Raw genomic sequence first — 26,160 nt, 5'->3', positions numbered from 1 at the left:
TTATTAAATCCGACCCAGGGTCGATCAAATTGGGCGGTGCACCGTCCCGTGGTTTAGACCCTATCTCCGTCCACCACCAGTTCTACCGGCCTACCAACTCCGGCCCTTCCTTCGTCCAGGCTGAGAAGAGCGGAGGAGGAGAAGAGAAGAAATCGCCGATTGCAAGAGAGAAGTGAGGAGAGGAAGAATAGAAGTTTACTTGTGGATTTTTTCGTATCCGGGTAACACTGCCTTTCAGATTTTTAAAGATGGCTGTCCACCTTCAAGACCTGGAACCCTAAATTAGTCTGTTGTTATTTATGTATCGTATAATTTTCTTATAAATGCTTGCGTTTTATGCAAGCATTCTTGAATGCTTGCATGTATCTTAGTAATTACCAAGATTACCGATTCAATGCGATCGATTTACTTCTATTTGCTTTAATTCCTTGATGTATTATTCTCGCGTTTCAGGTTTGGGGATGAGCTTTCCAGACGTTATCGATTTGTCCAGTGATGAAGAAATCGAAGAAGCGAATGCGAACGATGTTAAACCTTTTTCGTCTGCGAATAGGCTATCAACCTCCGAAGAATATGCAATAAAACAAGAAGTAGAGGAGAGGAGAAGTTCGAATAGTTGCTCCTGCATATCAGAACAAGGGAGTTCATCGGCTAATGGTTTCCCCTCTCCGCCTGGTTCACCTGGTTCTCCTGTTCCTCTCTGCCGGCAGTTCTGGAAATCCGGAGATTACGAACCCAGACAAGCTTTTCCTCAAGTATCTCAAAGTATCCGACTTGCATTCTTTTGATTCTTGATTGCGATTTCGCATGTTTGATGGAACCTACCTCGTTCTTCTTTCTTGCTCGATGCACATTTTGTCTTCTTGGATTTGTGTGTCGACTTCTGGTGGCGTCATCCGTGGTTTGTTTCCCTTCTTTGTTTGCATAGGTGGCAGAGATCGTTTGCGAATCCATCCCAAATTTCTTCATTCAAATGCAACTTCGCATAAGTGGGCTTTTGGTGGTATGGTTGGATGTGGTGTACAAGCACAATGACCCTTTATTGTTACCCTTGAGACGCACCCAAATTTAATCTTACCGATTGTTTTCTTTATTTTCAATTGCAGCCATAGCAGAACTGCTTGATAATGCGGTTGATGAGGTAGTCATTGACTGTCTTCTTTGTTTGTAATTGATAGTTTAAACTTTTGTGTGGAAGTCGATGTGATAGTGTTGATTGATCTGTTACTTTACATTATCGCCAAATCAAAATCAACTTTTTCTCCTGATGGTGCATGAGCCGTATTACTATTTTGCCTTTATTAATTTTATGCTTGTTGGAGGTTCGTCTGCTGTGTTATTGACAGTGCTACTATTTATTTGATCTTTCTACCACATTGTTTAATACAATAGGTACAAAATGGGGCTACATTTGTCATCATAGATAAATTTATAGATCCACGGAATGGGAACCCTGCTTTGCTGATTCGAGGTACTTTAAACCTTCTTCCATTTGGTGACACATCCTTGACTTCTTGTGAGAATTGAATTTTTCAGTTTTATAATTTGCGTGAAAATGTGGGTGTATGAATAAGATGATGGAGGAGGAATGGATCCAGAATCATTGCGCCGTTGCATGAGCTTTGGATTTTCAGATAAACATTTAGAATCTTCTATTGGACAGTGTATGGATTCCTCTCATTTTATTCTGCATGTTTTTATTTACTCTATTGCTTTTGCACTGATTGCTTAAGTTGTCCACCAGATGGAAATGGTTTCAAGACCAGCACCATGCGGCTTGGGGCGGATGTTATTGTTTTCAGCCGCTGCATGAAGAAAAGGTTGCACATTCTGGTTAACATGTCTTCATGATTAACCCCTTTCTCATAATACCAAATTTGATAAAATTTTAAAAATAAATTCTGCATTATGCATTGGCATTCTTAGGAGCTCTCTCTCTCTCTCTCTTATTTTTTTAGATAAGAGGTGTTCTCTTTTTCATGCAAATACTTGAACTGCTTAATTTGGATTCTTCATCCAATGATTCAGAGCAGTTCAAAATAGCTTGAAATGGCCAGAATGGTTCAATTAGTTGATGCGAAGTGGTAAAACTGACTTATCTAAAACTGATTTATTTTGCCCTGGACCCAACCGAATCTGACCCCTAAATTTTCTTTTTGGTCAAGTTTGGTTGAAACTTGCTAGTTTCGGACTAGTTTCGGTGGTCAGAATGTCCCCTGTAACCACGCAAGTTATTCTTTGTTCTTCTAGCTGCAGCAGTGTGCAATGTGTTGACGCGAGCATTTGTTATACAGCATTATGGATACTGTGCCGTGCCTGTAAGATATTAGTATGTGGCATTGTACAGAGACATAAACATTGTCCACAATCATGTTAGGGTTATCTATGTATATATGTTATATAGTATCAGTGTTCAATATTTTACTTTCCTTTTTTTTGAGTTAAAGAATGAGATAGATAATAAATTTAGTTCCTAATAAAATGAGGCCTCTGAACAAACCTGCATTAATGTACATTCTAAAAAATAATGTGAAAAACTATGTACAAGTCACAAAAATAGCATCTTATATAAAATATAACAGTCTAGAAATGCATATATTTAATAAAATAGTAACTTAACCTCAAGAATATGAGAAGAAACGTCCAAATACAATACAATCGGAAGTTTTACTAAAAAATGAATATAATAAAATTTTTTGAACAACTAAACTTTAGAAATAAATAATATATTATGCACACAAACTCTCAGCGGAAAAAAAAAACTAGTATAATTAATTTTACTTCTATGCAACATCAGGTTCAGCCTAAAATCATTGAAATTACAAAAATGAAGAACCATATATAACACAGCATATTCTTAGTCGTTGTATATTAACTTTTTGTGGTTTCTTTTTTTTTTTTTTAATAATTTCTTTCTGACCAAAACTTCAAACTTGGTGTGAAACTTGCAAATTCCCTGAAACTGTGAAAAAATTGAAAATTGAAACTCCAGAGATTCGGCTGGAATGGAAACCAAGACCAAGTTTTCTAATGTTGATTTATACAGAGTGCATGATAGCTTGCATGACAAAATAGGATATGTGGTGTCTCTACTCTTGCTTTCTCACCTTATTTCAAAATGTATTCACAATCTCGTCAACATAAATATAATTGATGGGCAGAAAATTAAATTTTGTCATTTTTATGAAGTAAAGTTTCAAAACTTTTTTTTAGGATGAAGTTATAGTTTTTGTTTTTATTTAAAAGATTAACTTGTATGTGGTTTAATTTGGCTTGAGATGTGAAGGTGAATAATGTTATTATTCTTAACTGGAAAAAAGCTGCTACAGAAGGTTTAGAAAACTTATTTAAACAATATAGAAGTCTGTTATTTACTTTGCAGCAGTGAGAAGTCATATACAAACAATAGTTATCAATGTATTCTTTTCAGTTAATTCATTATGAAGTGTCATAGTTCATTGGCTTGATATGGTAGTTATCTCTTCCAATGATATTTTTCTGATTCAACAGGATCTTGACCCAAAGTGTTGGGCTCCTTTCTTATACCTTTCTGAGGCAAACTGGTTGTGATGATATAGTAGTACCAGCTGTAAGTTTAGCACTGAGATGCTTCTTTCTGTTATCCTGTCATTTTTGCATTCGTTCCTGTGGATGATTATTTCTTTACTATATTGGTACTTGTTTCCTTCTTTAAAATGATTTGACATGACAGTGTCCAACTTTCTGCTTGCTGCAGGTGGATTATGAGTTTGATCCGCAGACGACTTTATTTCAGAGGCTATGTCGCCATAACATCAAGCAATTTTCTGATAATTTGTCGATGCTGTTAAAATGGTCTCCATTTCCAACAGAAGCTGAATTGTTGAAGCAGGTAAGCTGCAAACAATCTTATATTTGGTGATCCCTGCATATTAGATTGTTCGACTTTGTTAGTTGGGTATGATCACTGTTTTTTTCACTTGATTTGCTGTAGTGGTGGGGTTTGGTTGTGGGGGTTGGTGGGGGGTGGGAGTGGCATTATAAAATCATGACAAACTACCTATTTTGCTTTTCTGATTATTTTGGTTTCGAAATTGGAGTCTAAGGTTTATTATGCTCTAATTTGACTTAACTAAGTCCAGTCTATGGCAGCAAAGAAGCTTCCTTCAACATGATTTGAAGTTTTATCCAAAACTTGAAACCAAAAAGCAAGGCTGCTTTCAGGACAGATCAAAACCAGGGCTGGTCTCCGAAGTTCAGCTGAAACTAATTAATGGGGCCAAATTGATGTATTCTTGATGTTTGCTAGACCTGAATTTTGAACATTATACACTTGGGAAATAGTCTTTTGACTGTTTCAGTATGAAATCACCAAAATGATGACAACGTAACATTGTTCGGACAAATTCTGAATGGCTTTATATTTATTTATTTTTTATTTTAATGGAAATTTTATTTTTTATTATTTTTAACTAAAACTACTGAAACTAGCACTAAAACTGAAGGAGGCGCAACTTATCTGCTCCTCTTGAAACTGAAATTCCTATATACGATGTTTAAACCTAACCTTGCCAACATCTGGTTAGCCATAAAAACCTTCTGTGGTAGACATTTTAGAAGAGTATGACCGTTAACGTTCTCTTAATAGTTACCATGTTTATTTTTTTGTTAGTATGCTAGATTAGGACATCCTCATGTTAATGCAGTTAAAACGTGTGTCACATGGAAGCATGTGAAAGTAAGCATGAGAATTGATGCCTGACATGTGACAGCAAATGACAGACTCTTTGGAATCAATTGTTCATACATCACTTGCTCTTCACTCATAAATGCTTAATAGTTACTTCCTTTTTTTTCTTGATAGATTCAACAGTCTTTTTCTCACTTGTAATGGAGTATTTGTCTTTTGTGGCTTTTGGACATCCATTTTTTAAGCCTTTTTTTTTGCCATAAATCTTGATTTGGAGATAATTCTGGTGATATGCGATGGTTAAGTGAGTTCTTTGATGAGTCCTTACACTTTGGTTAGTAGGTTTACTTTCAATCATAAACTGAAACTTATGGTCACTCTTTATCTTTGTTGTTCTGTTAGGATCTATTTGGTTGCAAATGAAACGTATGGCAAAAAGAAAAGTCAATAAAATTTTTTACCGCGACAAAGATTATTCTTTATTTCCCATTTCCTGGTTTGCTAGATAATTTGATGACTTCTGGAAGACAAGTGTTGCGGCTAACTGAAGAAAAATTGATCTTTTCTTTTTGGTTCCACTGGAAAATGGAATGTCAAAATTTCCAGCAAATATGGAAAACTGTTTGTCCATATCTTTAAGCTATCCTGAAGATGGATAATGAAATATTTTTTTTTTCCTGGAGATGACTACTTTTTAGGTTTTCCTCCTTGCAACCAACCAGTTCCATAGCCTTTGGGCACTTTCTACTGCCCTTCTATTTTCTACTTGTTGTGGCATCCTTGCAAGACATGTGGGCATGGTTTTGTTGGTCATGTGTTTCATGGAAGTTCAGTACAAGACATGTATTTTCTGCTTAGTTTTTTGCGCTTGTATTTCTTGTTTACTGTTATTTTTGTTACTTATTTGTATTTGCTGTGGATTTACTGAGCAGTTTGATGACGTAGGACACCATGGTACGAAAATTATCGTGTACAATTTATGGCTTAATGATGATGGGCATATGGAGCTTGATTTTGAATCTGATCCAAAGGTTTGTTTTTTTCCTTTTTTTTTAAATTTTTTTGACCTTTTCTTTCATAGTATCTTTTTCTTTTTCAGAAAATATACGCTAATGCTAATGCTCCATGATTCATAAATTACTATGTAATATATCTATTTGGAATTCTTTCATCTTCTTGCAACTTATTAAAAAAGTCTGACTGCAAATTTCCCTTTTATTTGCAAACAGTTCATTTCAATTCCTACTTTAAAAAAAAAATCAGTATTGTTCACTAAAGACTTGCCTATTTGCAAACTTTTTGCATTGGTAGTAATTTTCTATCATCATAGTTTCTTATTGTTATATCATGCTCATAAATAAGTTTCATGTAGACCTTTGCATTGTCAGTTTTTTCTGTAATGTGTTTGGATGAGTGATCTAGTTGTGTCCTACTAAGTCTGTTGGATCTGTGTTAAGGGAATATTCGATGTCCACTTTTGCAGGATATTACTATTAGTGGAGCACACCAATCAGTGCAAAAAAATAGCATAGGACATGTACTTACGCGAAATGTACTTACCCAAAAATATATTGCAAACCGGCTTCATTATTCTCTTCGAGTAAGTTTTTGACTTATTGAGCTATAATCCACTTAAACAATGTTCTTGTCATATTAATGTTCCCTTTGTAAAATGTACAGGCATACATATCCATCTTGTATCTACATATACCAGAACACTTCAGAATAATCTTGTGCGGGCAAGCGGTTGAGCCTCACCATATTGCTGATGATTTGATATATCGTGAATGCGTCTTGTATAAACCACAAGTTGGAGGAGTTATTGAGGTTTGTTTTGAACTTATTGGATGCAAATATAGTGGCTGATCTCTTATTGGTGATCTTTGCTTAAATGCGTAGCATGTTCAACAAAATATCATCTTTGTTGGATATATTGAAGTTCCAAAATGATATTGAATAAAAAACATTGACATTACCAAGATATGTAATCTGAATAGGTGATATCTTGGCTACGGTAGGTTTTTTGTTCCTGATTTTCTGTCTTCAACATTATTAACTCTTGTTGAGTAATTGTCAAGTGACTTGCTTTCTCATTCTTCATTTCTTCTACCATCTGCATGATCCATGTTTCACATCATACTTCTAGCCTTTTTCACAATACGAATGGGTTAGTTGTGTCCTGTTGCATTAAGGTGAGAATGCCCTACTGAGGAAATGAGCATACGGTATGACCATAAACCTGATGTCAGTTCTTCGAATGTAGGTAACAAATGCCAAACGAAGGCCATGTTAGGGGAGAGTGGAAAATTCCATGAAATCTAGACATGAAAAGAGTTGGATGATGAATGAAAGTGACAAGGTTTAGACTATTACTTTGTTTTTCAAAATAATAAAAGGACATAAACAGATAAAACATGTATTTAGCATGAAACAAACTTATGGAACAAGAAGATGAAACATATTTTGATAAGCATATTCAATAAGAGATCATCGAATGCTTCAAGTGTGTGTGTACACATATATATATTTCTGGTCTATGATGTAATAGCTGCTGGACCTTCATTTCCAATAGCGTTGAACTTTAGGGGAAGAAACACATGCCCAAGTCTATGGGACTTTTTATTTTTGTTTAATATATCGATAAATTAAAATGGGGTTAAGAGTAAAGGGTTCAACATATTTACCAACATCCTTGAATTATACTCCTTTATTTTTTTTGTTGTATGTGGAACTATTTATATGTTGATGAAAACAAATGGAAACATAGAATGAGAAGTCTGAGTCCAAGCATCATCTTTTGCTCAATTTTCAAAATTTTTTCCTTAAAACAATTTCGATCAAACCATTATAATTGACTCATATGATATCAGATCAGGCTTTATCTTTTGAATGTACAATTAGTTGTTCCAATGTCGCCCTAATGCTCTGATAGTAGTATTTGATTTTTTTTTGGCCATCATGTAGATGGTTTACTATGGATTTGTTTCTAAATTCAGGCTGCTGTGATCACCACTATTGGATTTTTGGAAGGTGCTCCAAATATCAATGTTCATGGATTCAATATATACCACAAGAACCGTCTAATACTGGTGAGAGTGAGACATTATTTTTCCTAACCTTATAAAATAAATGAAACATTGAAATTGTTGCTTTTTTCCTTTTGGATATCTGCTATGTCATCAGCAATCTTTGTGATATCTCCACTGTTAAATAACCCTAAGCATTAGTTGGGTAGAGTTGTAGCATAGGATTAAGAGCCTATTTGTTGGACCAATCTCGGTCTGGCTTGACCTTAGGCCTAATTTTCTTAGCCCATGCACAGATCAGCCTGTTTTTTCCTTGGTCATGGAGGTTATCTTGATCTCCATTTGGTTCCTTGGCTGCTGCTGCTGCTGCTGCTGCAAGCCTGCAACCATGCAACAGAGATGGAGGCGCAGAAATAGAGTGAAAGATAATGGGGGAGAGAGAGGACAGATTCTTGGGCTGTGGTAGAAAGGGATTTGGTGGTTGTGGTAGAAAGGGATTTGATGGGTGTGTTGCAGAGGAATTGGTTTTTGGACTGTGGTGGGTGATAATGCCACCATGCCAAGAGAGAATGAGGGAGGGTTGGGTGTATAATGCAGTAATGTTTGGCCAGAATCTGCTGGCTTTCAAAAGAAAGGATGGCGGATTAGAGGAAAAGCAGAAGGGGTGTAGGGGATGAGGGAGGGAGCAAGATTTTAAATCTCGTGGGACAGGGCTGTCTCGATTTTTTCATGGAATGGGACGTGCTGCCGTCCCGTCCTATCCTGACACTTGGGACAGAGGATGTCCCAAAGCATCCCGATTTGAATGCTAGGACGCTAGTGGGATGGCTCTGTCCCAACACATGGGATGGTACTCTGTCCCGGTGTCCCACGGGATGTCCTGCTAGGACCTGAATCCTTGGGAGGGAGGGTTGTTTAGAGAATGGGAAGGAGAAAGGAAATGATTGGAGGGAAGAATAGGGGAACAAAGACCCTTAATTACTTTATGGATTTAGGATAACTGTTTTATAATATACAAAGTATAAAAATATCGTATATGAATTTCAGTTTGGGTTGATCCAGGCCAGGCTAAAATTTTTGCTAGCCTGAGCCTGTCTCGACTTCCAGTTGGATCTAAAAATCTCGATCCAGCCCACCCTGCCAGGCTGTACTGCTCTACCTGAGCTTGTGCAAAATCAGGCAGGATAATTTGGGCCAGTTTTGCTCAAGTCTAATTCAAAAAAATGGTTGGTCTTTGGTGTGTGGCTTGATGTTTTTTTAAAATGTTGGGATTGTGCTATGTCATTTTGAACAAGAAGTTATCTGTCAATGTGTTAGTTCTATGGAATGTTTTCATGCCATTTGATTTAAACAGGCTATAATGTTGTTTCTAGAAATAACTTTAATACACAAACTGTAAATGGCAACTTTCCTGAGAATTGTACATGGGTTTGATCTTTCATTAAAATGGTTTCTATAAAAATGAGACCAGATGCATATATGAAGCAACTTTCTTCACACTATTTGGAGCTGGTTGCCACACAAATTTCTTTTTTAGGTGTAATGCTTATCTCTGTGCTATCAACCAATTGAGTACTATCTGAATGTCTTTCCTGCTTATTTTTATTATTGTTTGCCTGTGTATATACTGTGCTTAAACTATCTTGTTGATGCTGCACTTCTGTAGTTTTACTGATCTTAATTGTTCTGCAAAATTCTAATGAGATCTCTGGAGAAGTTGGAGCATTGGTACTTTTGACTTTCCTCAAACTAGTTTCTTCATAATTTTGCTGTTAATGATAGCCAACCTTCACAGTATTATTTGATGGTCTAGAGTTAAGGATTCTGGCATGCATTTAGAGATATTACTGCTATCAGGACAATTATTTCTGACACAGTTATAAAGTGATTCTTGGGCCAGCTGCTAAGATTGCTTAAAATGATACTTACATTTCACCTTGGTGTGCCAATAATTTTCCACGCTTATGTTGTATTTGCTCACTATTCATACTTTCTCATCCCTTCATCAACATTGAAAAGTTAAATCCAATTAAAGATGACATTCAATGATACGGTTCCGCCAATTCTTGAATCTCACAGTAATTCTGCTTTTGTACCAATATTTGGTCTACATTTCTTTATTTTGTTGAAAACTTGTGTTCCACTAAAATGGGTTATTTTTATTTAGTGTATAAGAATAGCATTATTATTTTATAATGATAGTGTGCCATTATCTTGTTTTATGTGGTAAATCATCATCAGTATCATCATCCAAACTTTTCCAATCACAATTTGGTCGGTTATGGAGCAGAACTCAATGTTTAAAAGGCACCATTGAAGGGTTGGGTGGATTTCTTTGACTACTTGGCAACCTGTCAAGAACCCTTCAAGAATCAACTGAATTAATATTGCCTTAATATCTTGCAGGTTTTCTTTCATTTCCTTAAGGGCTCATGGTTATGTTGTGTTAAAATGCAATATGACAGTTTATGCCTAACCTGAACAAGTGGATTATGGTAGGAAATATACATAGGGTCGTGCAGTGTACAAGTCTGTTGCCATTACAGGGTCTGGGGAGGTTCTGATGTACGTTGCTTTAATCCTATACGCGGAGAGTCTGTTTCTATGCTTTGAATCTATAACATTTAGGTTGCATTGGAGCAATGTACCATTGCACCAAGACTCGCCCTCTACGATAGGACATTTACATAAAATTATTATAGGATACGAAATGGTGTTTTGTATAAATTGGTCGGTTCTGGTTCTTTGGGGGGCCTATCATTTCAATGTTTCTAATCTACAAAGATTTTCGAACTATAGGGAGCTCTAAAGCCTATTCAAATGGAACTTGACACAAGTACTTGGCCTCCCTCTCTGATGCTGTATTGAAACGGATCATTGGAAGAAGATTCATGATCATCCTTTTGTTTTTAACTCTATTCCTTGTCCTTGATATTACTCTCCTACTCTGTCTTTTTCTTCATGGCTTTTTCCATCTAAGCTCCACCGAAACCCCAACCATAGTACTAGATCTAGCCGTTGGTGCAGATTCCACATCTTTGTTAGCTCAGGATCTTTATATTTGTTGTTAGAGTTATTTCTCAAGACATTTTATTTCCATTCTGGATTAAGATGTATTCTTCTCAACTTCTCTTTCATCATTGTTTGACCAAAGGACTTGAAATGAAATATCTCTTTAGGCATCTTCATAATATATATCTGTATGTATAAGCTGCTCTATGCTAGAGATCGCTCTGCTTTTGTGTTCATTTGTGCTTGCAATGGAAAGGAGTTAGTTATTGATCACTTAATATTCACAAGGCTTATGATTGGGCTATTTACTCTAAAAGCTTGCTTTATGCATCTCATATAGTTGTATACTCTTTTTTTTTTTTTCAAACCTGTGTTCTTTGATTTTCTTTGAGATCATTTTCATGCAGTACTAGAAGTAATGTCTTCCAAAATTTCTGCAGCCCTTCAAGGGAGTTGCTAATAATTCATATGGTAAAGGCAAAGGTGTTGTTGGTAAGATGCTACTTGTCACTTTTCTTCCATCAAAGTATTTTTGATTGCTCTTTGTATTAGAGTTAAATTTAACATGTTAGTTTAAACTGTTAAATTGTTTCTCATGGTCTCACACCCACTTATTTTTCAGGTGTGCTGGAGGCAAATTTTATTAAGCCGACACATGATAAGCAGGATTTTGAGAAATCAAACCTTTTTCAGAAACTTGAGACCCGCTTGAAAGAGATGACATATGAGTACTGGTAAGTTCTGGTCTTAAGAAACTGGGAAAACTTCAGTTATGATAATTCATTAACTCTAATTATTTTGAGAAAACTTTGGATGGTTTGTTATTTTGTTTCCTTGACATACTGTCCCATAATTTAATTGGCTAGTGCTGGAAATTATCTGATATATACATCATGTCCCATTGTAAAAAAATTGATGAGGTTATGTAGATGAATTGGCAAGGTTAGATGCATTGTTTACATGAAGACCTCTGCCCGGGAACATATGATTTGTTAAATTCAAGGATTGAATTTATGGGTGCAGTTCCAAATGTATAAGTGAAAATGAGCATGGCTTACATGGAAAGTAGTGGCTGAGATTCTTGGAGATAAGTGTGTACTAGAACAAAGAGGTTAAGAGAAGAGATTTTTTCCCCCCTCTTCTTTCATTTCCTTTTTTATGATATGTGATGTTGCAAGGAAGAGGTTGCATATCTGGTTAGAGAATTGCCAGTGTAGATCACCGAAGATGTCTAGGACAGAGCAGGAGTTAGCAATTAAAGCGAATGAGAGGGTAACAACAATGAAGAGATCTACATCAGTCAATTTAACAATCAAGACTAATATGAATCTTGAATTAGTCCTCAGTTCCTTTGATTAAACACATTGTAATTAAACTATGGAAGCGATTTAGGTCGCCATATATTGCAAATGCAATATATGGCTGATGGTGAGATGACGGTGTGAATTAAAATTCTAAGACTTTCTCTTGATCACAACTACCCCTTGTTTGGCACCACTCCTTATGTTTAGGCATATTAGAATTATATTTCTTTTAGACGTTGGATTTCTCTCTTATCCACGTTTGACATGGAGAAGAAGATTGTGGTTGTAATATGTCGTGACCTAAACCAGTTCCTTTGAACATTTCCGAGTTTTGGCCAGACATATTCATGCCTTGGAACTTGCCATTAGTTGAAATAAGCTATAGGACTATAACAGTTATCTTCTTGAGCTCTATGATGTTAACAAATATTGTAGATTAAATTTTGTGGACTTTGGAAGCCAATTGTCTAATTTGTCCATAAATTGATATTTTTCATTTGCACCCAAGCATAATAATATGTTTTGGAATCCCTTAAAAGTAAAACAACTTAGGGTATATCTATAGATAAGTCTGTTGGATCATGACTCTTTTTCCGAGGCTAAAAGTTTGGACAGATTTGCAGAAAATTATAGAATAAGAAAAAAATATTAGAAAACTATATATATATATTTTTCCAGATGATGAATTTTTTCAAGAAACTGCTACATTGGCTGCCTAGCCTGGGCCATTTAGGTGCCATTTTTAATAATGCTTTGTATCATGTCTGAGTATGGTGAGATTGACTTATAAGCTAGTACTGAATGTTGTCAAATTGGTGTTTCCTATTGTCTGCTGCATGCTTCTTAGTGGCAATTGCATGTTACATAACAAAGCTTTTGAATAATGGTTGGACAATGGGACATTCCACCATTCCGAGTGTCAGTATGTGTGTTGTCCCATTCCATTGAAAAATTGGGTTGCCTCTATCCCATGGTATTTAAGACCTGGTTAATTAATATGTTTCATTTTTGGATTCTAAACTTCTTTTTTGGATTCTTGTTTTTAGCCTCTGTAATATATAATTTTTGGTCTACTTTGACCTCGGGATGTCCACCTAGTGGCTAGGGCAATGAAACTTAACAGTCTTTTAAAACATTCAGATCATGCATGACCAATTAATTTTTCATTAAGGTTTGAAATTATGATATATTGCATGCCATGTTGGCATATTGACAAACGTAAGTGACTTGATATGCTTTGACATTATTGGCGTGCCACTTGTATGACCAATTTTGGCCTCCAAAAATGTTTCCCCCCATTTTTCTTATATTTTATTGTTTTATTCTATGTGTTTTTTAAGACAAATGGTGGGAATATGAGCTTTAAGTGTCCTGGTCATGGTTTCTATGTGAGCTGAGGTTTTGGCATTGCTTGTTTATTATGTAATATAATATAGCTTGCTTATATAAAAATATAGTTAGAACATATGTGTCAAATTTAATAATTGAAATGCAATTAAATTACTAAAAATCATTGAATTAATGAACTATAGTAAGATTATCGACATTCATGATGAAATCGTATACTGATAGCACTGGCATGAACATTAGGGGGAGAAATTACTTTCTGAATTTGTACTTCAATTTTTTTTTCTTCAGATGTCTTCTTCTCTTATGTCAATAAGCATCAGTTGTGGTCTGGCACAATTACCTACCTGTTAGTCAAACTGTTCTTTTTTCTTGTCTTTCATTTCTTAATGTTAGCAGCAGGTCTGCAATTGAACTTTTGCTTGTGAATATTTGTACGACAGAAAACTCAAAATAGGTCTTAAGTTTGCATTTTCACAATCGAATGTTTTTTCTTTTCCCAGTTTGTGTGCTTATATTGGTTGCAAAATTGAGCAACCTGCTACTTTGGTTCTGATGTGCATTTTTAGTCCCATGAGAATGAGTGTAATCCGTTAGCTCTTATGCAATGTGGAGAATGCCATGACTAGTATATCTAAGCTTTTCACATTTGATATTAATATAATTGATAGCACGCCTCCCCAAGTCATTTTATCCACAACTTGATGTGATAGTGCTCTATTTTTCCTTCCCCAAAGTCTTCACAAATAGGCTTTAAATCTGAACCAATCATGGACATTGAGGGTTTTCGGTTTAACCAATCATAGACTACGAGGGTTTTCTAATCGACAATTTTATCTAATAATTAGTGAAGCCATCCTTGAATCCATATATACCATATACCATATCGTGTCGAGCCGGGTGGTACAAGGTGTATTGTATCGTACTGGTTCAGTATTGGTATGCGGTGTAGGTGTACCAATATTCGGTATGCCAAACCGGCCTTTTACCGACATTGTAACATGTTGGCACTAGTACGAGACCCGCTATTGAGACAGCGAATCTTGTCATTGAGCAAGGGATAAGTTCAACTTTCATTACTACATAAGATAACAAGAACAGGTGATTTTTAACACACATAAGATGATTTTTAAGAAATTGCATTTCTCAAAAATATCCAATGAGCCATGTCTCGGCAGGACATCCCGCAGGACACCAGGACGGAGTACCATCCCATGTGTCGGGATAGGACCGTCCTGCCAGCATTACAATTGGAATATCTTGGGACATTCCCTATCCCAAGTGTTGGGACGGGCCGGGATGGTGGCGCATTTTGTTCTATGAAAAAATCAAGACAATCTTATCCCACGAGATTTAAAACCTTGAATATGATCAATCAAATCAAGCACAATTTTTGGGAAGTTGAATTTGTAAAATGCATTAGTTTTTGTGCTTCCTTGTTCTACATATCAAACTGTCTTCATTTTGTGTACATTCATATGCACATATTATTTCTCTTCAGTCATGAAGATTGAGTGTAAGAGTTTTTGTTTATTCATCTTCAGCAGAGATTGATGATTGTTAAATCAATGCTGGTACTTCTAATTTTTGTCAGGGACCTTCATTGTCATTTGGTCGGCTATGATAACAAGAAAAAACCTACCACATCAGGTTCAGCCTCTCCTGGTCACCACATGCATCAGTTGGGAACATCTAGTAGCCTACAATTGGTCCAGACAAACTGTGGTGCACCAGCTTCCTCTCAACTGTTGCCCAAACCTGATGTTTCAGCAAGCAATAGAGTACTAACTGCTTTGACAGCCCAAACGAAGTCAACAGCAGGACACTTCTCCAACTGCAATGCAGGTCCAGAAACCAGTAGGTTATGAAATCACCTAATGAAATAGTGAAAGCCATTGATTATCTATGTTGAGCTATTACCTGCTATAATGCATAAAACAGGGTTACCGCCAAAAAGAAAACATGAAAGCCATGATTCTGCAGCAGATGCATCAAAAAAGCAAGCCAAGTCTAATGCAGCTGGTCTTGGAAGTAATCAAAAGGCACAGGTTCGAAACCTTGTTACAATTTAAGCAGAAAGATTTTAATTATTATGGATCATGTTGCTGGTACATTGTCGATTATTTAGACTAACAATTGATGAAGGTCATCTGCATTTCTTTTACACTTTTTACACTTACATGACATGGACTCTTGTTGGTGCTTGGGTACGGATGTGTCTGAGTTTCAGACCCTTTCAGTACCTAAGAATTTTAATGGATCCCTGTCCTAGTGTCATCTCTATGTCCAAGTTTAAATGCTACATGCAGTTACTTTAGGGCTAAGTTACAGAGTCTGGATAATGTGGGCCTTGCTGCATCTGTATGATATCAACTTAGGGATCAAGGTATGCTCTGTCAAAATTTCAAAGTACTCTACAGTTGGTTGTCAACTTGATTTCAACCTTCACTTAGCATCAAATTCCTATTGAAATCAATAGCTTGTTCTGGATGAAGCCCAGCCATGAAACCCAGAAGGCTTGGCTGGTGAGTATAGGTGATCATCTTCATTGACTACACAACTATGCTACCTGTGTAACAAACAACAAATATTGAGTTCCCCTAGACTTTCAAGCAGTCGACACAAAGAGAAAAGATGGTTTAATTTAGCTATCTGCGAATATTTTCGAGGGAGAAGCTATAAGCCGAAGAACCAAATAGGAACAACGTAACTTAAACTTTCTTAGGTTTTTCTTAAAACCACTCTTTCTTTTGCAATGGAGCCTGCATTTTGAATTAGCGAGGGTGTGGCCTGCTTGGGTCTTGATTTAAAACACTGAACTGCTGAATTTTCTTTACCTGGCCAAGTAATTGAGAATATGCAACAGGGATTTGATAAAGTAGGTTATGCTTCTATTCATGCAGAAAGGTAACATAGAGTTGCCATATTAGTGAAGTTGTTCTCAATCTGACTTTAAGCCCTGGGGAGCAATGCCATGTAAGCCACCTATATAAGAAAAAGTACATTACCTGGTTATGGTCCTGGCAATCCGTGATTTTTTTGTTGATTTACATAAATGTTGTGGTATAAGACGTAGGCAAAACAGCTAACTATCGAATTTTGGGAATCATGAACTATTATTGAAGGATGCACCTGACATTCCAAACATAATGCAGACAAAAAATCCTCCCTATGCATAGATAAATGTGTATGCATTTGTTCATATAATTATGGGGACAAGGAATTATGTTACTAAAGCAATTTGCAACACAAATGCATGCATGTTTGCATTCACAAACACAAATCACATGTACAATGCACGTGTTCAAAGCAGACACACAACATACACACACACCTTATGTGCCCTATGTGGACTGGATAAATGTATCAGTGAGGTAGATGTAAAAGGGATATTCTATTATATGCTTTTGGGGACAATGAAATACACTGTTGAGGTATAGACACTGCATGGAGGGAGGAGTTGTAGAGAAACTTGTAGCACTTTCTTTCTAACATGTTTGTCCTTTATGCAGCATGACCGTGGAATTGGACAGAAGCGAATGCACGAGATCAAGACCATGATACTGGAAAATAAGAAGCTATGCGAGCAGTGAGTAAATTAGAAGTTATATTTAGTTCAAAGTGGTTCTTTTGTCCTCTCTTTTCATTTATCTCATCATCATGCAAGTCATAATTCCCTTTTAGAAGGTATTCGAAAGAAAATCTCCTCATAACTTTGTTTATCTGGGAGTGAAGCCTGGACTGATTTTGGTGCCAGTTTACTAGCTATCACTTATGGCATGAAGAGTTGCTGTAGTGATTACTTGTAAAAGTCATTAGAATCTCTTTCTAATAATGTCATATTTTTCCAACTACAAAATATTCAAACTGTGAACAACTATTGACAGGTTATAGTTGTGTCTGATGGTTGCCTATGCTTAACCATGTAAAACTTTTCTAGATTTTGCTTGTGTTCATTGCTTTGTTTGTTTGTTTGTTTAGGTGCTTGGAATATGAGCTGATGGAGAAACAGCTTAAGCTCAAGGTAACATCTTCATGGATCCATGTTAACTTCATTGCCTGAGCTATGACATTTGATCATTTGAGAATCATTCAAGAACTACTATTTTTAGACGCCAGATAATTTGCTTGTAATGTTTCTTTGAAGCCTTTTGTTCTTAAATTTGGTACTTGCAATATTTACAAGTTTCGTTGTTAAAGACTTTAAAAATGCACACAGCACCCATAGTATTATGTAATAGAAAAGCCTCTTTACGCCTCCAAGAACAAAAAGGAAGGCACAAAAGTCTCTGGCTCTGGTTTTGTGTAGCATCCTGTCCTTTTTTCCCCTTAAATGTGAGGGACTGAGCACAGAGCTCCACCACTCTCTTCACCTCTATAGCTAGTCCCATCTTTAAAAATTTGGCTCAATATGTGTTCCGAGGAATAGATGTGCCTTCCAAAAGTCTGAGTGTATTAATATCAGCAACAAGAAACTTCTACTTACAATGCTGTACCTGCCTTGGAATCTAGCCAGAAACTTGTCCCAGATCATAAGTGTTTTCTTCTTACAAGTTTTTCTGAAAGAACTAGTAACCTGTAGCTCTGTCCAAAACTGCTCCTGCACCTGCTGCAGCTTTTGGTAACTAAGTTATTTATCAAGTTAAATAATAGATATTATTTTTAATCAGACAGGAAAAACACTTTCATCCATCTTCCCATTAATCAGGCATGCCTGCTGCCGCTCATGGACTACCACATGATAATTTTCTTTTGTGTACAATTGTTTAAGATTTCATCATAATGTATGGCAGGAACAAAATCTCAGAAGTGAGCTTCAAGAGGTTCAAGAATTATACAAGAAACTGTTGGTGCAACTCAAATCATTAGATGAAGTCAAGGTGGAGAAATTGTAATCCATGACCTTTGTTTCAGATATGCATCCACCTGCATGCAGCACCTGGAGCTTTTCCAAACATCGAGACTCTTGATCGAAGCCATGTATCAGCAAGGTGAGAAGGCGATGAATGGGTCATTAATCTGAGAGGGCATTTTGTATATTGACCTGGCATTTTGATATGATGTTTATTTGTGAAGATGAAGTTCACCCTAGGCTTGGGTCAGTTGTAGAGAAGATATCTATGGATAGTGAGATGAAAGCAAAATGATCTATTGGGATTTGCCTTCCCACTTAATTTATGGCACTCAGTTCTGTTAGATGTTGGTGATTGGCGGCATGGGGAGGCCATTGATGTGGCATTGTTGTATGGCATGTAACAAAGTAGCGTACTATAGAAGAGTCATTTCATTTCATCTGTTCCTGTAACTGCTAGAATAGTCCATTTGAACTTTTCTGCTGGGCTTGCTACTTTCCAAGTGAATCCAAATGGCATCTTTCCTTGTTGCAACAGCACGGTTGTTTTCATAAGCTTCAAGCCATGCCCTGAATATTTATGTTCGCCTTTGTGACTTGTTCGCCTTACTGGTGTCAAGTCCAAGGTTTGCGTATTCAGACATCATTGTCGTCCACAGATTTATTGTTAGCCTTATTTCTATTTTAAAGGTCCAAACATAAGGTTTATGTTGCTTCTATATGTTAATTTGGGTACTCACCACGCAGAAGGATCACTTTTTTGTCCATTCTAGTGATATTTATTAACACAGTTTGTGTGGGACAGTCTATAGCATTTCGGTGTTGCAGAAGTATGGTACCTATGTAGTTTGCAGGCTTGATTATATGCAAATTACATAGCATCCTCTGTTGGAGCTTCCAATAAAAATGATCTACTGTATAATTGCGTTACTAGCTAGGTGAAGATGTATTACCACTGTTGGTTGGTTCTTATTTATTTGATTATACATATTAAGCTGGTTTTAATGTATGTTTGTACAAGGTTTAGTGTTTTTTATTGTAAATAGACAAAAGTGTTTTCAAAATAATGGTTTAAGACCTTCTGTTATATTGATTTTGCAAAATTGGCCTAGGAAGCTTGTTTGGAAGCATAAATGTTTTCCTTTCCCCATGTAACAATTTTGTCAAAGTGAAGCCAATTTTATTTATTTATTTTTTTGCTGGTCACACTAATCATCCGACCTGAAATTGGTTGGTCGGATTAGGAACGGTTCGAGTTGGATGCAGGTCAAAACTCAGATCGTGTCATGGTGGGTTGTCTAATTCTGTTACTTTCTGTACCTATAAACTGTTTGAGTTGAACCAGTTTAGGTAGTTTCGGGCATCAGCCCTTGCGCTGACGAGTGTACCGTGCACTTGTCCAGATTTTTGTCAGCCGCCCCACCTATGGAAGTCTTTCTCTGCGAACCGTTAAGCTATGAAACGAGGGCACCTATGGAAGTCTTTCTTCAAACGGTGAAGCTATGGAACGAGATAAATCTCTTTAGTATTTGCCCTTCGCACATCTTTTCTCTTCCTCGTTAATCTCGGATACTCCTGCTCACGGAAGGCCTTTTGTTTGCTCTTATTTTAGAGTTCTTATACTCCAGAGCTATGCTGTACTCTTCGAGTGGGAATCATCACTCTTATGTCGAGAATACTTGGATTAGAAAAGAAACTGTCAGCCAAAATTTTCAGAGGGAGCACAACTTATATTGCTGTCCAAAGACCCGTAATAACCTGGAAGTAGTTTTGCATGAATATAATCTTGCTTTTGTCGGATAAAATTTTTTTACCTTGTGCATCCAAGAATTACTTGTTTTCAACTAATCAATAAAAGCTGGCTTATCGTTTGTTTATCCATGTCTGTCATGCATATCTAGCTCACTAGAAACAATTGCGTGGATGTTGATAGAGTTTTGACATTGATAGTGCTGGCTATCTTCGTCCACAAGCCCCTTCATGGGATTGGCAAAGAAGAGTTCACCTGGCATGCAGCAACTTGTTGCTTCATTATGGAGATTTGAGCAGGTAAGACTCGATAGCTATGCTATGTAACCCCATCATCATTGATACTTTTTCGCACCCGCTCAGAGTACCCTTGCATACTGGAACCCTTGGTGGTTCTCAACCGTTCTGCCAGTTCCATTAGCATGATTGAAAAACTTAACCACATTCCGATCTATTTTGAGATAAATTTGTAAAACCAGTTTCACTTTCCAGTTCTTGAGGTCTTTCAATGTTCAGGGCTATATTTGGGTTAAATTTATTCACCATCATATACTCTTCAGGCTATACCTTTGGAGTTTGATTCCATCAGTGAAGGTGTACCTACCTGCAGTATGATTTCCACTTCCTTCTATAATTTTCTCGTGAAAAAGTCCAAAAACGCCAAAACTTTTATTGTGGTAATAAGTAGAAGAAAATTCAAATATCACCTACTTGTATATCAAATAAAGGCATGCCAACCAGTGGACATACCAAACATGTCAGTAAATATGTGGCTCGTGTCAGTTGCCGTGCTCAACACACAAAGTGACTTATTAGAACTTGAGGTGAAATTCATCTTGCATTTATCTGACATTCAGATGATTGTGACAGAGCTGGAGCAGAGATGCTAGGCAGCAAGAATGAAGCTTCACCTTCTTCGATGTCCTCCATAGCAACATCTAAAAATGGAGGATCAGTCAAGACAACCTCCTCTTCATTCCTGCTGCTTCTGAGCAACTCCACCACCTTTGCCATTGTTGGCCTGTAATGTGGATTGGCTTGAACACAAAACAGTCCAATCCGCATGATGTGCAGAATGTCAGCCTTCACGCTCTCCTTGCAAATGCATTCCTCTATGAGTTTTTCCACCATACCAGTCTTATAATGGTCCCAAATCTGCAAACAGAAATAAAAAACAGATGGTTAAAAAACAGAATAATTGAACAAATAACTAATTCATATTTCATGAATTAGGATGCATTAGATAAAGTTCTTTCTAAAATTCCACTTTAAGACCCAGACATTTTCCCATCTCAAGGACTCGGTCAGTGATAGCTTCCAACAAATACTCTTTACAACACCTTGAACTATATAAATAGTTACTCCTTGCCCACCTGAAGGTTCCACCTCCAAACTGATAATTGCAGGACCATCCTAAAGAGCTATTTTTTTTCCTTGACAGCTGGACTATTTGCTTCATTGGTTACTAGCCTCATAATGGACACTGCTAGCTATTAGAATCAAGAAAACAAGCGCATAGTATTCAACTCAAGGGCAAATAATGCAACAAATGATCTTTCACAAGTCTTTGAAATTGTAAGTGCAAGTATGATTACCAAAATAATCAAAGGTGAGATGTGACATCCTAAATTTCATATGTTCCAGGCAAAAGTCAACAACGCATATATTCACCATGTGCTCAATGATATGGGTTATCTCCTTTTACAAAAAAGGTATCATTCTACGCAGGAAATATTTCAGCATTTACTTTATTCAACACTGTTTCAAAAAGGAATAGATTTCTTGCTTGACATAATCTATAAATTCTCCAGTACTAATGTTGCAGATACAACAACGATACCCACTAAAAAACTCTACCAACCAAATGGTTATGTTTGGATGCCTATCTTCACTCACCAAGCATTTCAAATAAGTTACCTCGCAGGTTTACTACCTGCACAAATGATTCGTGACAAATCTTGCAAATATCTCATTAAGGAGGAAGTCTTTGAAAACAACAGAATAACATGATGTATTGCAAAGATGGATTCGAACGTCTTTGAAATTTATTGCCTGTACAAACCCCCTATCTGAAATATCCAATCAATGTGTTGCTCTAACTGATGTTCCCAAACATCTTGTCATAGGTCACATTAGGAAGTTTGATCAGATTTGCAACATACATGGCATATGTGAATTTTGTGATATGGCAAAGGAGATCCTATAAAATTTTGGAGTATTCATCTCAATCTTTATCAATAAGGAAAGAATGCTGCAGCCCTTACTGCTAAATATAAAATTACCATCTTTTCTTGAAACAGATCCTAGTTAGAAGTTGTACTCATACCATGTAGGACTGATCAGGCAAAAGCTTAACTTTTTAGGGAAATATCAGTTTGGTTCAAAGGGTCTGAAAAGGAGATGTAAAGATAAAAGAGACTCTGGATGTTGTGGGAAAAGTCTATGGGAGCTCACTTTGGCAATTATCAGACCTTAAAATGGAATCAGTGAATGCATAATGCATGAAATTTTGTCATAGATAATACTTAGGGCTGAACACAGATCAGATTATGGTATATCTATATATGCCTCCATATGTATACAGTGGATATTAATACAGCATAGATACTAGAATGGATATTCAAATTGTGTCTATATTTGTTTTAGATGAATGCAGACACTAATCTAATATTAATCATATCCATATATGCATAAAATGTTCCTCACAACCAGCACAGACTCAATGGTGCTGGACATCCCATCATACTTTCACGATCAACTCTTTCTGTGACTTCCTAAAGACAGTTGGAGTCAAGATACAGTCACCTCCACCTCCAGAAGTTGTCAAATTGTGGTTTCATTCATTTTGTCACTGAAATAACTGTCCAAATTATTCTCATGAGATTGATCAAGAATTTTCCAGATATTCATTAATTATACAGTATATTCACAAATTATCCAAGAAACATTTTCAAATTATAAATTCATGATGTTCCTTGTTGTTTCTGGTAGTCGTGTTTTTCATATTTACATCATTCTTGCCTGAATAAATTTATAGATAATCTGGAAAATGCAACCTTTATTTTTTGTCAGTTTTTCCAAAATATTTGTTATCCAGATTCTTTCTAAAGTTTTAGCATTTTTTTTATAATATTTTTCCAAAATTCCAAAACTTAAGTTAAGCTTCCACAAAAGCATCTCTTCTACTTTGGCCAAGGGAAGCCTAAGTCAGGGTTTCAGGAAGTTGACAGGCAGCAGTTAATACATTTTGACATACACCAACAAATTGCTACAAGCACTTTGATTTTGCTTGCCTAACTGCATGCTGAAAGTCAGCCAGAGCTAGGTATTTTTTGTTGAAATATCGGTTAGTCACAAGACATACAAATCATTGTGTATCATGCTGATCTCTTGTTGGCATAAGGTGCATCTGTTTGGCCAAATACCGCTTGAACAGGTTTAGTGACACTAGATCAAGTCGTTTGGAGTGGATTGAGGTCGATTTATCCCCTAGTGTGCACTCTGGATGATTAAAATAGCCCCTTTGCAATCATTTCCACCATTTGAAGGAGGGAATGAAGTAAGGCAGAAGGAGTGACTGCCTAAGAAGGTCACTTGCACGACCAAAGTTTAGTTTTCCACTTTTAAAGCTAGAAAATTGTTTTGGTGAGATATATCTTTGCCATGCTCCCTATTTTTCCCTTATTTTCCAAAAATCCGAGTGGGATTTTTGTGTTCATCAAAAAATCATGGGAAAAATCTGAGGGGCTAGATATTGTTCAATCATCAAATTCAAGCACTAGAGCATGAATCAAGATGAAAGGGTTTGGGTCGAACCCTGAAAAACTAAACCTAAAGAAAGAGTAAATTCATGAAAATCCAAAAAAGGCTATATAACAAAATAATGGACTAAGTGTGAATATAGCACATATAAAACTTTTAATCATTAACAAATATTTCTTATCTTTCACTGAAATGTTTAATCATTTGGCAACTAAGCATATGTTTTAATTGCATTATTCCAAACACACAAGTATTCATTTAAATTACGCTAGCTATGCACCTAAGGCCAAAATCCTACCTTGTTTACAACATTTTGCTAAGTTCAGAAAAGTCCATCCAACTCTCACTAATCCATGCAAATACCATCATTTTTTGGCTGTTCCATTAAAAGAAATGAACCGAAAAACATTCATATAGTAGACATGATCAAAAATATTACCTTTGCTAAGGATAAATTCCCTCCATGAGTTCCAATTCCACTGCCGCATCTTTTTCCAGTCACAATTTCAAGAACCAGTACACCATAGCTGAAAACATCTGCCTTCTCAGTAAGATGCCCATACACAACATATTCAGGAGCCATATAACCACTGCAGCCATATGCATATTCAGCATATCAAAAATTTTAGAATTGATATCAGAATTGGAAGAAATATAGTTTTCATATAACTATTAGAGCTTAAGGAAATTGCATTATAAATTTTTCATCAAATAAAAGGAGATGGTGAGACTCAATTCTACAGCATTAATGCAAGTTTTCAAAGATAAAAGGGAAAAAATGTTGGCTTCATAACTAGATTAATTCCATCCAACATTTAGCTTGCATCTTGTTTGAACTAATATAGGAATATAGTTCTTACAGTGTTCCAGCTATTCCAGTGCTAAGATGTGTTTTGTCCACTGCAAATGATCTTGCCAGGCCAAAATCTGTTATCTTGGGCATGAACTTCTCATCCAAGAGAATATTACTCGCCTTAATGTCACGGTGGATAATTCGAGTTTCTAATTCTTCATGGAGATAAGAAAGCCCTTCTGCAACTCCTTGAATGATATCCAACCTTTGTTGCCAAACTAGACGCTTATCATGGTTTTCATCTGCGACAATATTGCAAGGATATTAATCTCATTGTTGAAGGTGAAGTCTTCATAAGGTTTCCATTTTCCAGTCAAAAGGCATGGCACATAGATGACAAAAGGGTTAAAAAGGAAATACACTATTATCTTGCTATCAGATCATGACTATCATGCTACCAAAAGAGAAAACAGAAAAGAACATGATTAAACAAAATAATGACTAATCCCTTGGAGCTAATGTTTGATATAAAAATCTGGTTCCTTATATCTAGTATATTCTACATTAATTTCGTCGAGGCCCACGTTTTCTAATCTGAAAGTTCAGAAAGGCTATGGCGGAATGGATCAGAATAAGCTTTTGCTGTAATATGTAGCACGGTAGGTATGCCAAACTTAAGTAATATATCAATCGCACCTTTTTATGAACCCTCCATGAGTTGTTAAGAAAAGCATCAGAGCAGTGATATGGTGTTCGATTAAGTGGCAATCAATCTGACTATTGTTTTCTCTTTCTAAGAAACATCTTTTTTGCTATCTGAATGGTACCAATCAAAAGTGGCTTTTCAATGTGGTACCTATGACAGGGAAAAGATGGTGAGGCCTAAATGACCACCATTGCAGTATGAGTCATCAAATGATACTTGGTCATTGTACTGGAGAGTGAATTTATGTCCTGATTTTTTTTGACATCCAACAAATGAAGTGATATCATAAGCAAAGAAAAGACTAGTCATAGAATGTTGACCAGGAAAATATTTGATATTAGTAACATTATAGAGAAGTTTTAAAGAACTGGTGCAGAAGAAGAAAAAAACTGTGAGCAAGTCAAGGTTCCATTAAGGAATCAACAAATGCACATGATGACTACACGGTGGAACTGACAAGTAAATTGACAAAATAATTCATATACAAAAAAAAACTCCAATGTCTTGCAGTAATGTTGCCATATAATAGAGACCACTTACAAGTCATAACTTGTAGGATCAAGAACAACACAAAGATTTAAATTAAGTACTACCAATGTGATATGGTGTAAAACTACATCAAGAAGATTATATTGCTGCTTGCTGCACATGGATATACACTTCAGCTATAACAAGCAACCTTCAGAGGACAAACCCGAAAGCCTAAAAAATTGTAAATGAAAAATCAAGGTTCATCACAGAATGAAAGACATGCTTTAGAGATGTGCCATAGCCAGGTTTAGGACAGACCGAGGCTTACAGGTTGCTGGTTTGGAATTCTGATACAAGATAGATAATGGAAGTGAGGTCTAACCTAAGTGATATTAAAAAAAAAAATGGTCAGGGAATGAAAGGGTCTATAGGTACCAACAAGTAAAATAAATACCTTGATTTCCATTCA

At 36.2% G+C, this 26,160-nt stretch overlaps 2 protein-coding genes across 4 annotated transcripts in view; one reads left to right on the top strand and one right to left on the bottom strand.

Annotated features, from left to right (window-relative positions):
• Positions 1 to 47: 47 nt before the first annotated feature.
• Positions 48 to 18,745, top strand: LOC105046289 (protein MICRORCHIDIA 6). Of its 3 annotated transcripts, none has more exons than XM_073252531.1 (20): positions 48 to 172; positions 454 to 765; positions 929 to 1,003; positions 1,107 to 1,141; positions 1,393 to 1,471; positions 1,575 to 1,664; positions 1,745 to 1,820; positions 3,511 to 3,589; positions 3,737 to 3,871; positions 5,602 to 5,700; positions 6,153 to 6,269; positions 6,350 to 6,496; positions 7,666 to 7,758; positions 11,148 to 11,199; positions 11,330 to 11,441; positions 14,953 to 15,215; positions 15,300 to 15,406; positions 16,871 to 16,947; positions 17,340 to 17,382; positions 18,152 to 18,304. In XM_073252531.1, exons 2-20 carry the CDS (start codon positions 462 to 464, stop codon positions 18,251 to 18,253), a joined length of 2,085 nt encoding a protein of 694 aa, XP_073108632.1. In that variant the 5' UTR covers positions 48 to 172; positions 454 to 461; the 3' UTR covers positions 18,254 to 18,304. The 3 variants fall into 3 exon arrangements, with proteins under 3 accessions (XP_073108632.1, XP_010923147.2, XP_010923156.1); XM_010924845.4 differs by having other exon boundaries at positions 49 to 221; positions 14,953 to 15,203; positions 18,152 to 18,745; XM_010924854.3 differs by having other exon boundaries at positions 71 to 221.
• A 1,862-nt stretch (positions 18,746 to 20,607) lies between these two features.
• The window catches only part of LOC105046282 (cysteine-rich receptor-like protein kinase 2), a 19,073-nt gene continuing 13,520 nt past the window's right edge, over positions 20,608 to 26,160 (bottom strand). Inside the window, exons 7-9 of the mRNA XM_010924836.4 lie at positions 24,582 to 24,816; positions 24,161 to 24,311; positions 20,608 to 21,114 (exon numbers count right to left, since the gene is read on the bottom strand). Coding sequence (XP_010923138.1) covers positions 20,791 to 21,114; positions 24,161 to 24,311; positions 24,582 to 24,816 — 710 coding nt within the window. The 3' untranslated portion in view covers positions 20,608 to 20,790. The remainder of the gene's footprint in view (positions 21,115 to 24,160; positions 24,312 to 24,581; positions 24,817 to 26,160) is intronic.

The sequence above is a fragment of the Elaeis guineensis genome, chromosome 2 (genome assembly GCF_000442705.2).
Source record: "Elaeis guineensis isolate ETL-2024a chromosome 2, EG11, whole genome shotgun sequence".
Lineage (NCBI taxonomy): Eukaryota > Viridiplantae > Streptophyta > Magnoliopsida > Arecales > Arecaceae > Elaeis > Elaeis guineensis.
This window is presented reverse-complemented; position numbering and strand designations above follow the sequence as displayed.

What these genes read in the sequence shown, in the direction of transcription:
- LOC105046289 (XM_073252531.1), top strand. Translation starts at nt 462, where the DNA reads ATGAGCTTTCCAGACGTTATCGATTTGTCCAGTGATGAAGAAATCGAA. An exon ending in GAAGTAATCAAAAGGCACAG is followed by an intron (nt 15,407 to 16,870) that starts GTTCGAAACCTT and finishes TCCTTTATGCAG; the next exon opens with CATGACCGTGGAATTGGACA. An exon ending in AATAAGAAGCTATGCGAGCA is followed by an intron (nt 16,948 to 17,339) that starts GTGAGTAAATTA and finishes TTGTTTGTTTAG; the next exon opens with GTGCTTGGAATATGAGCTGA.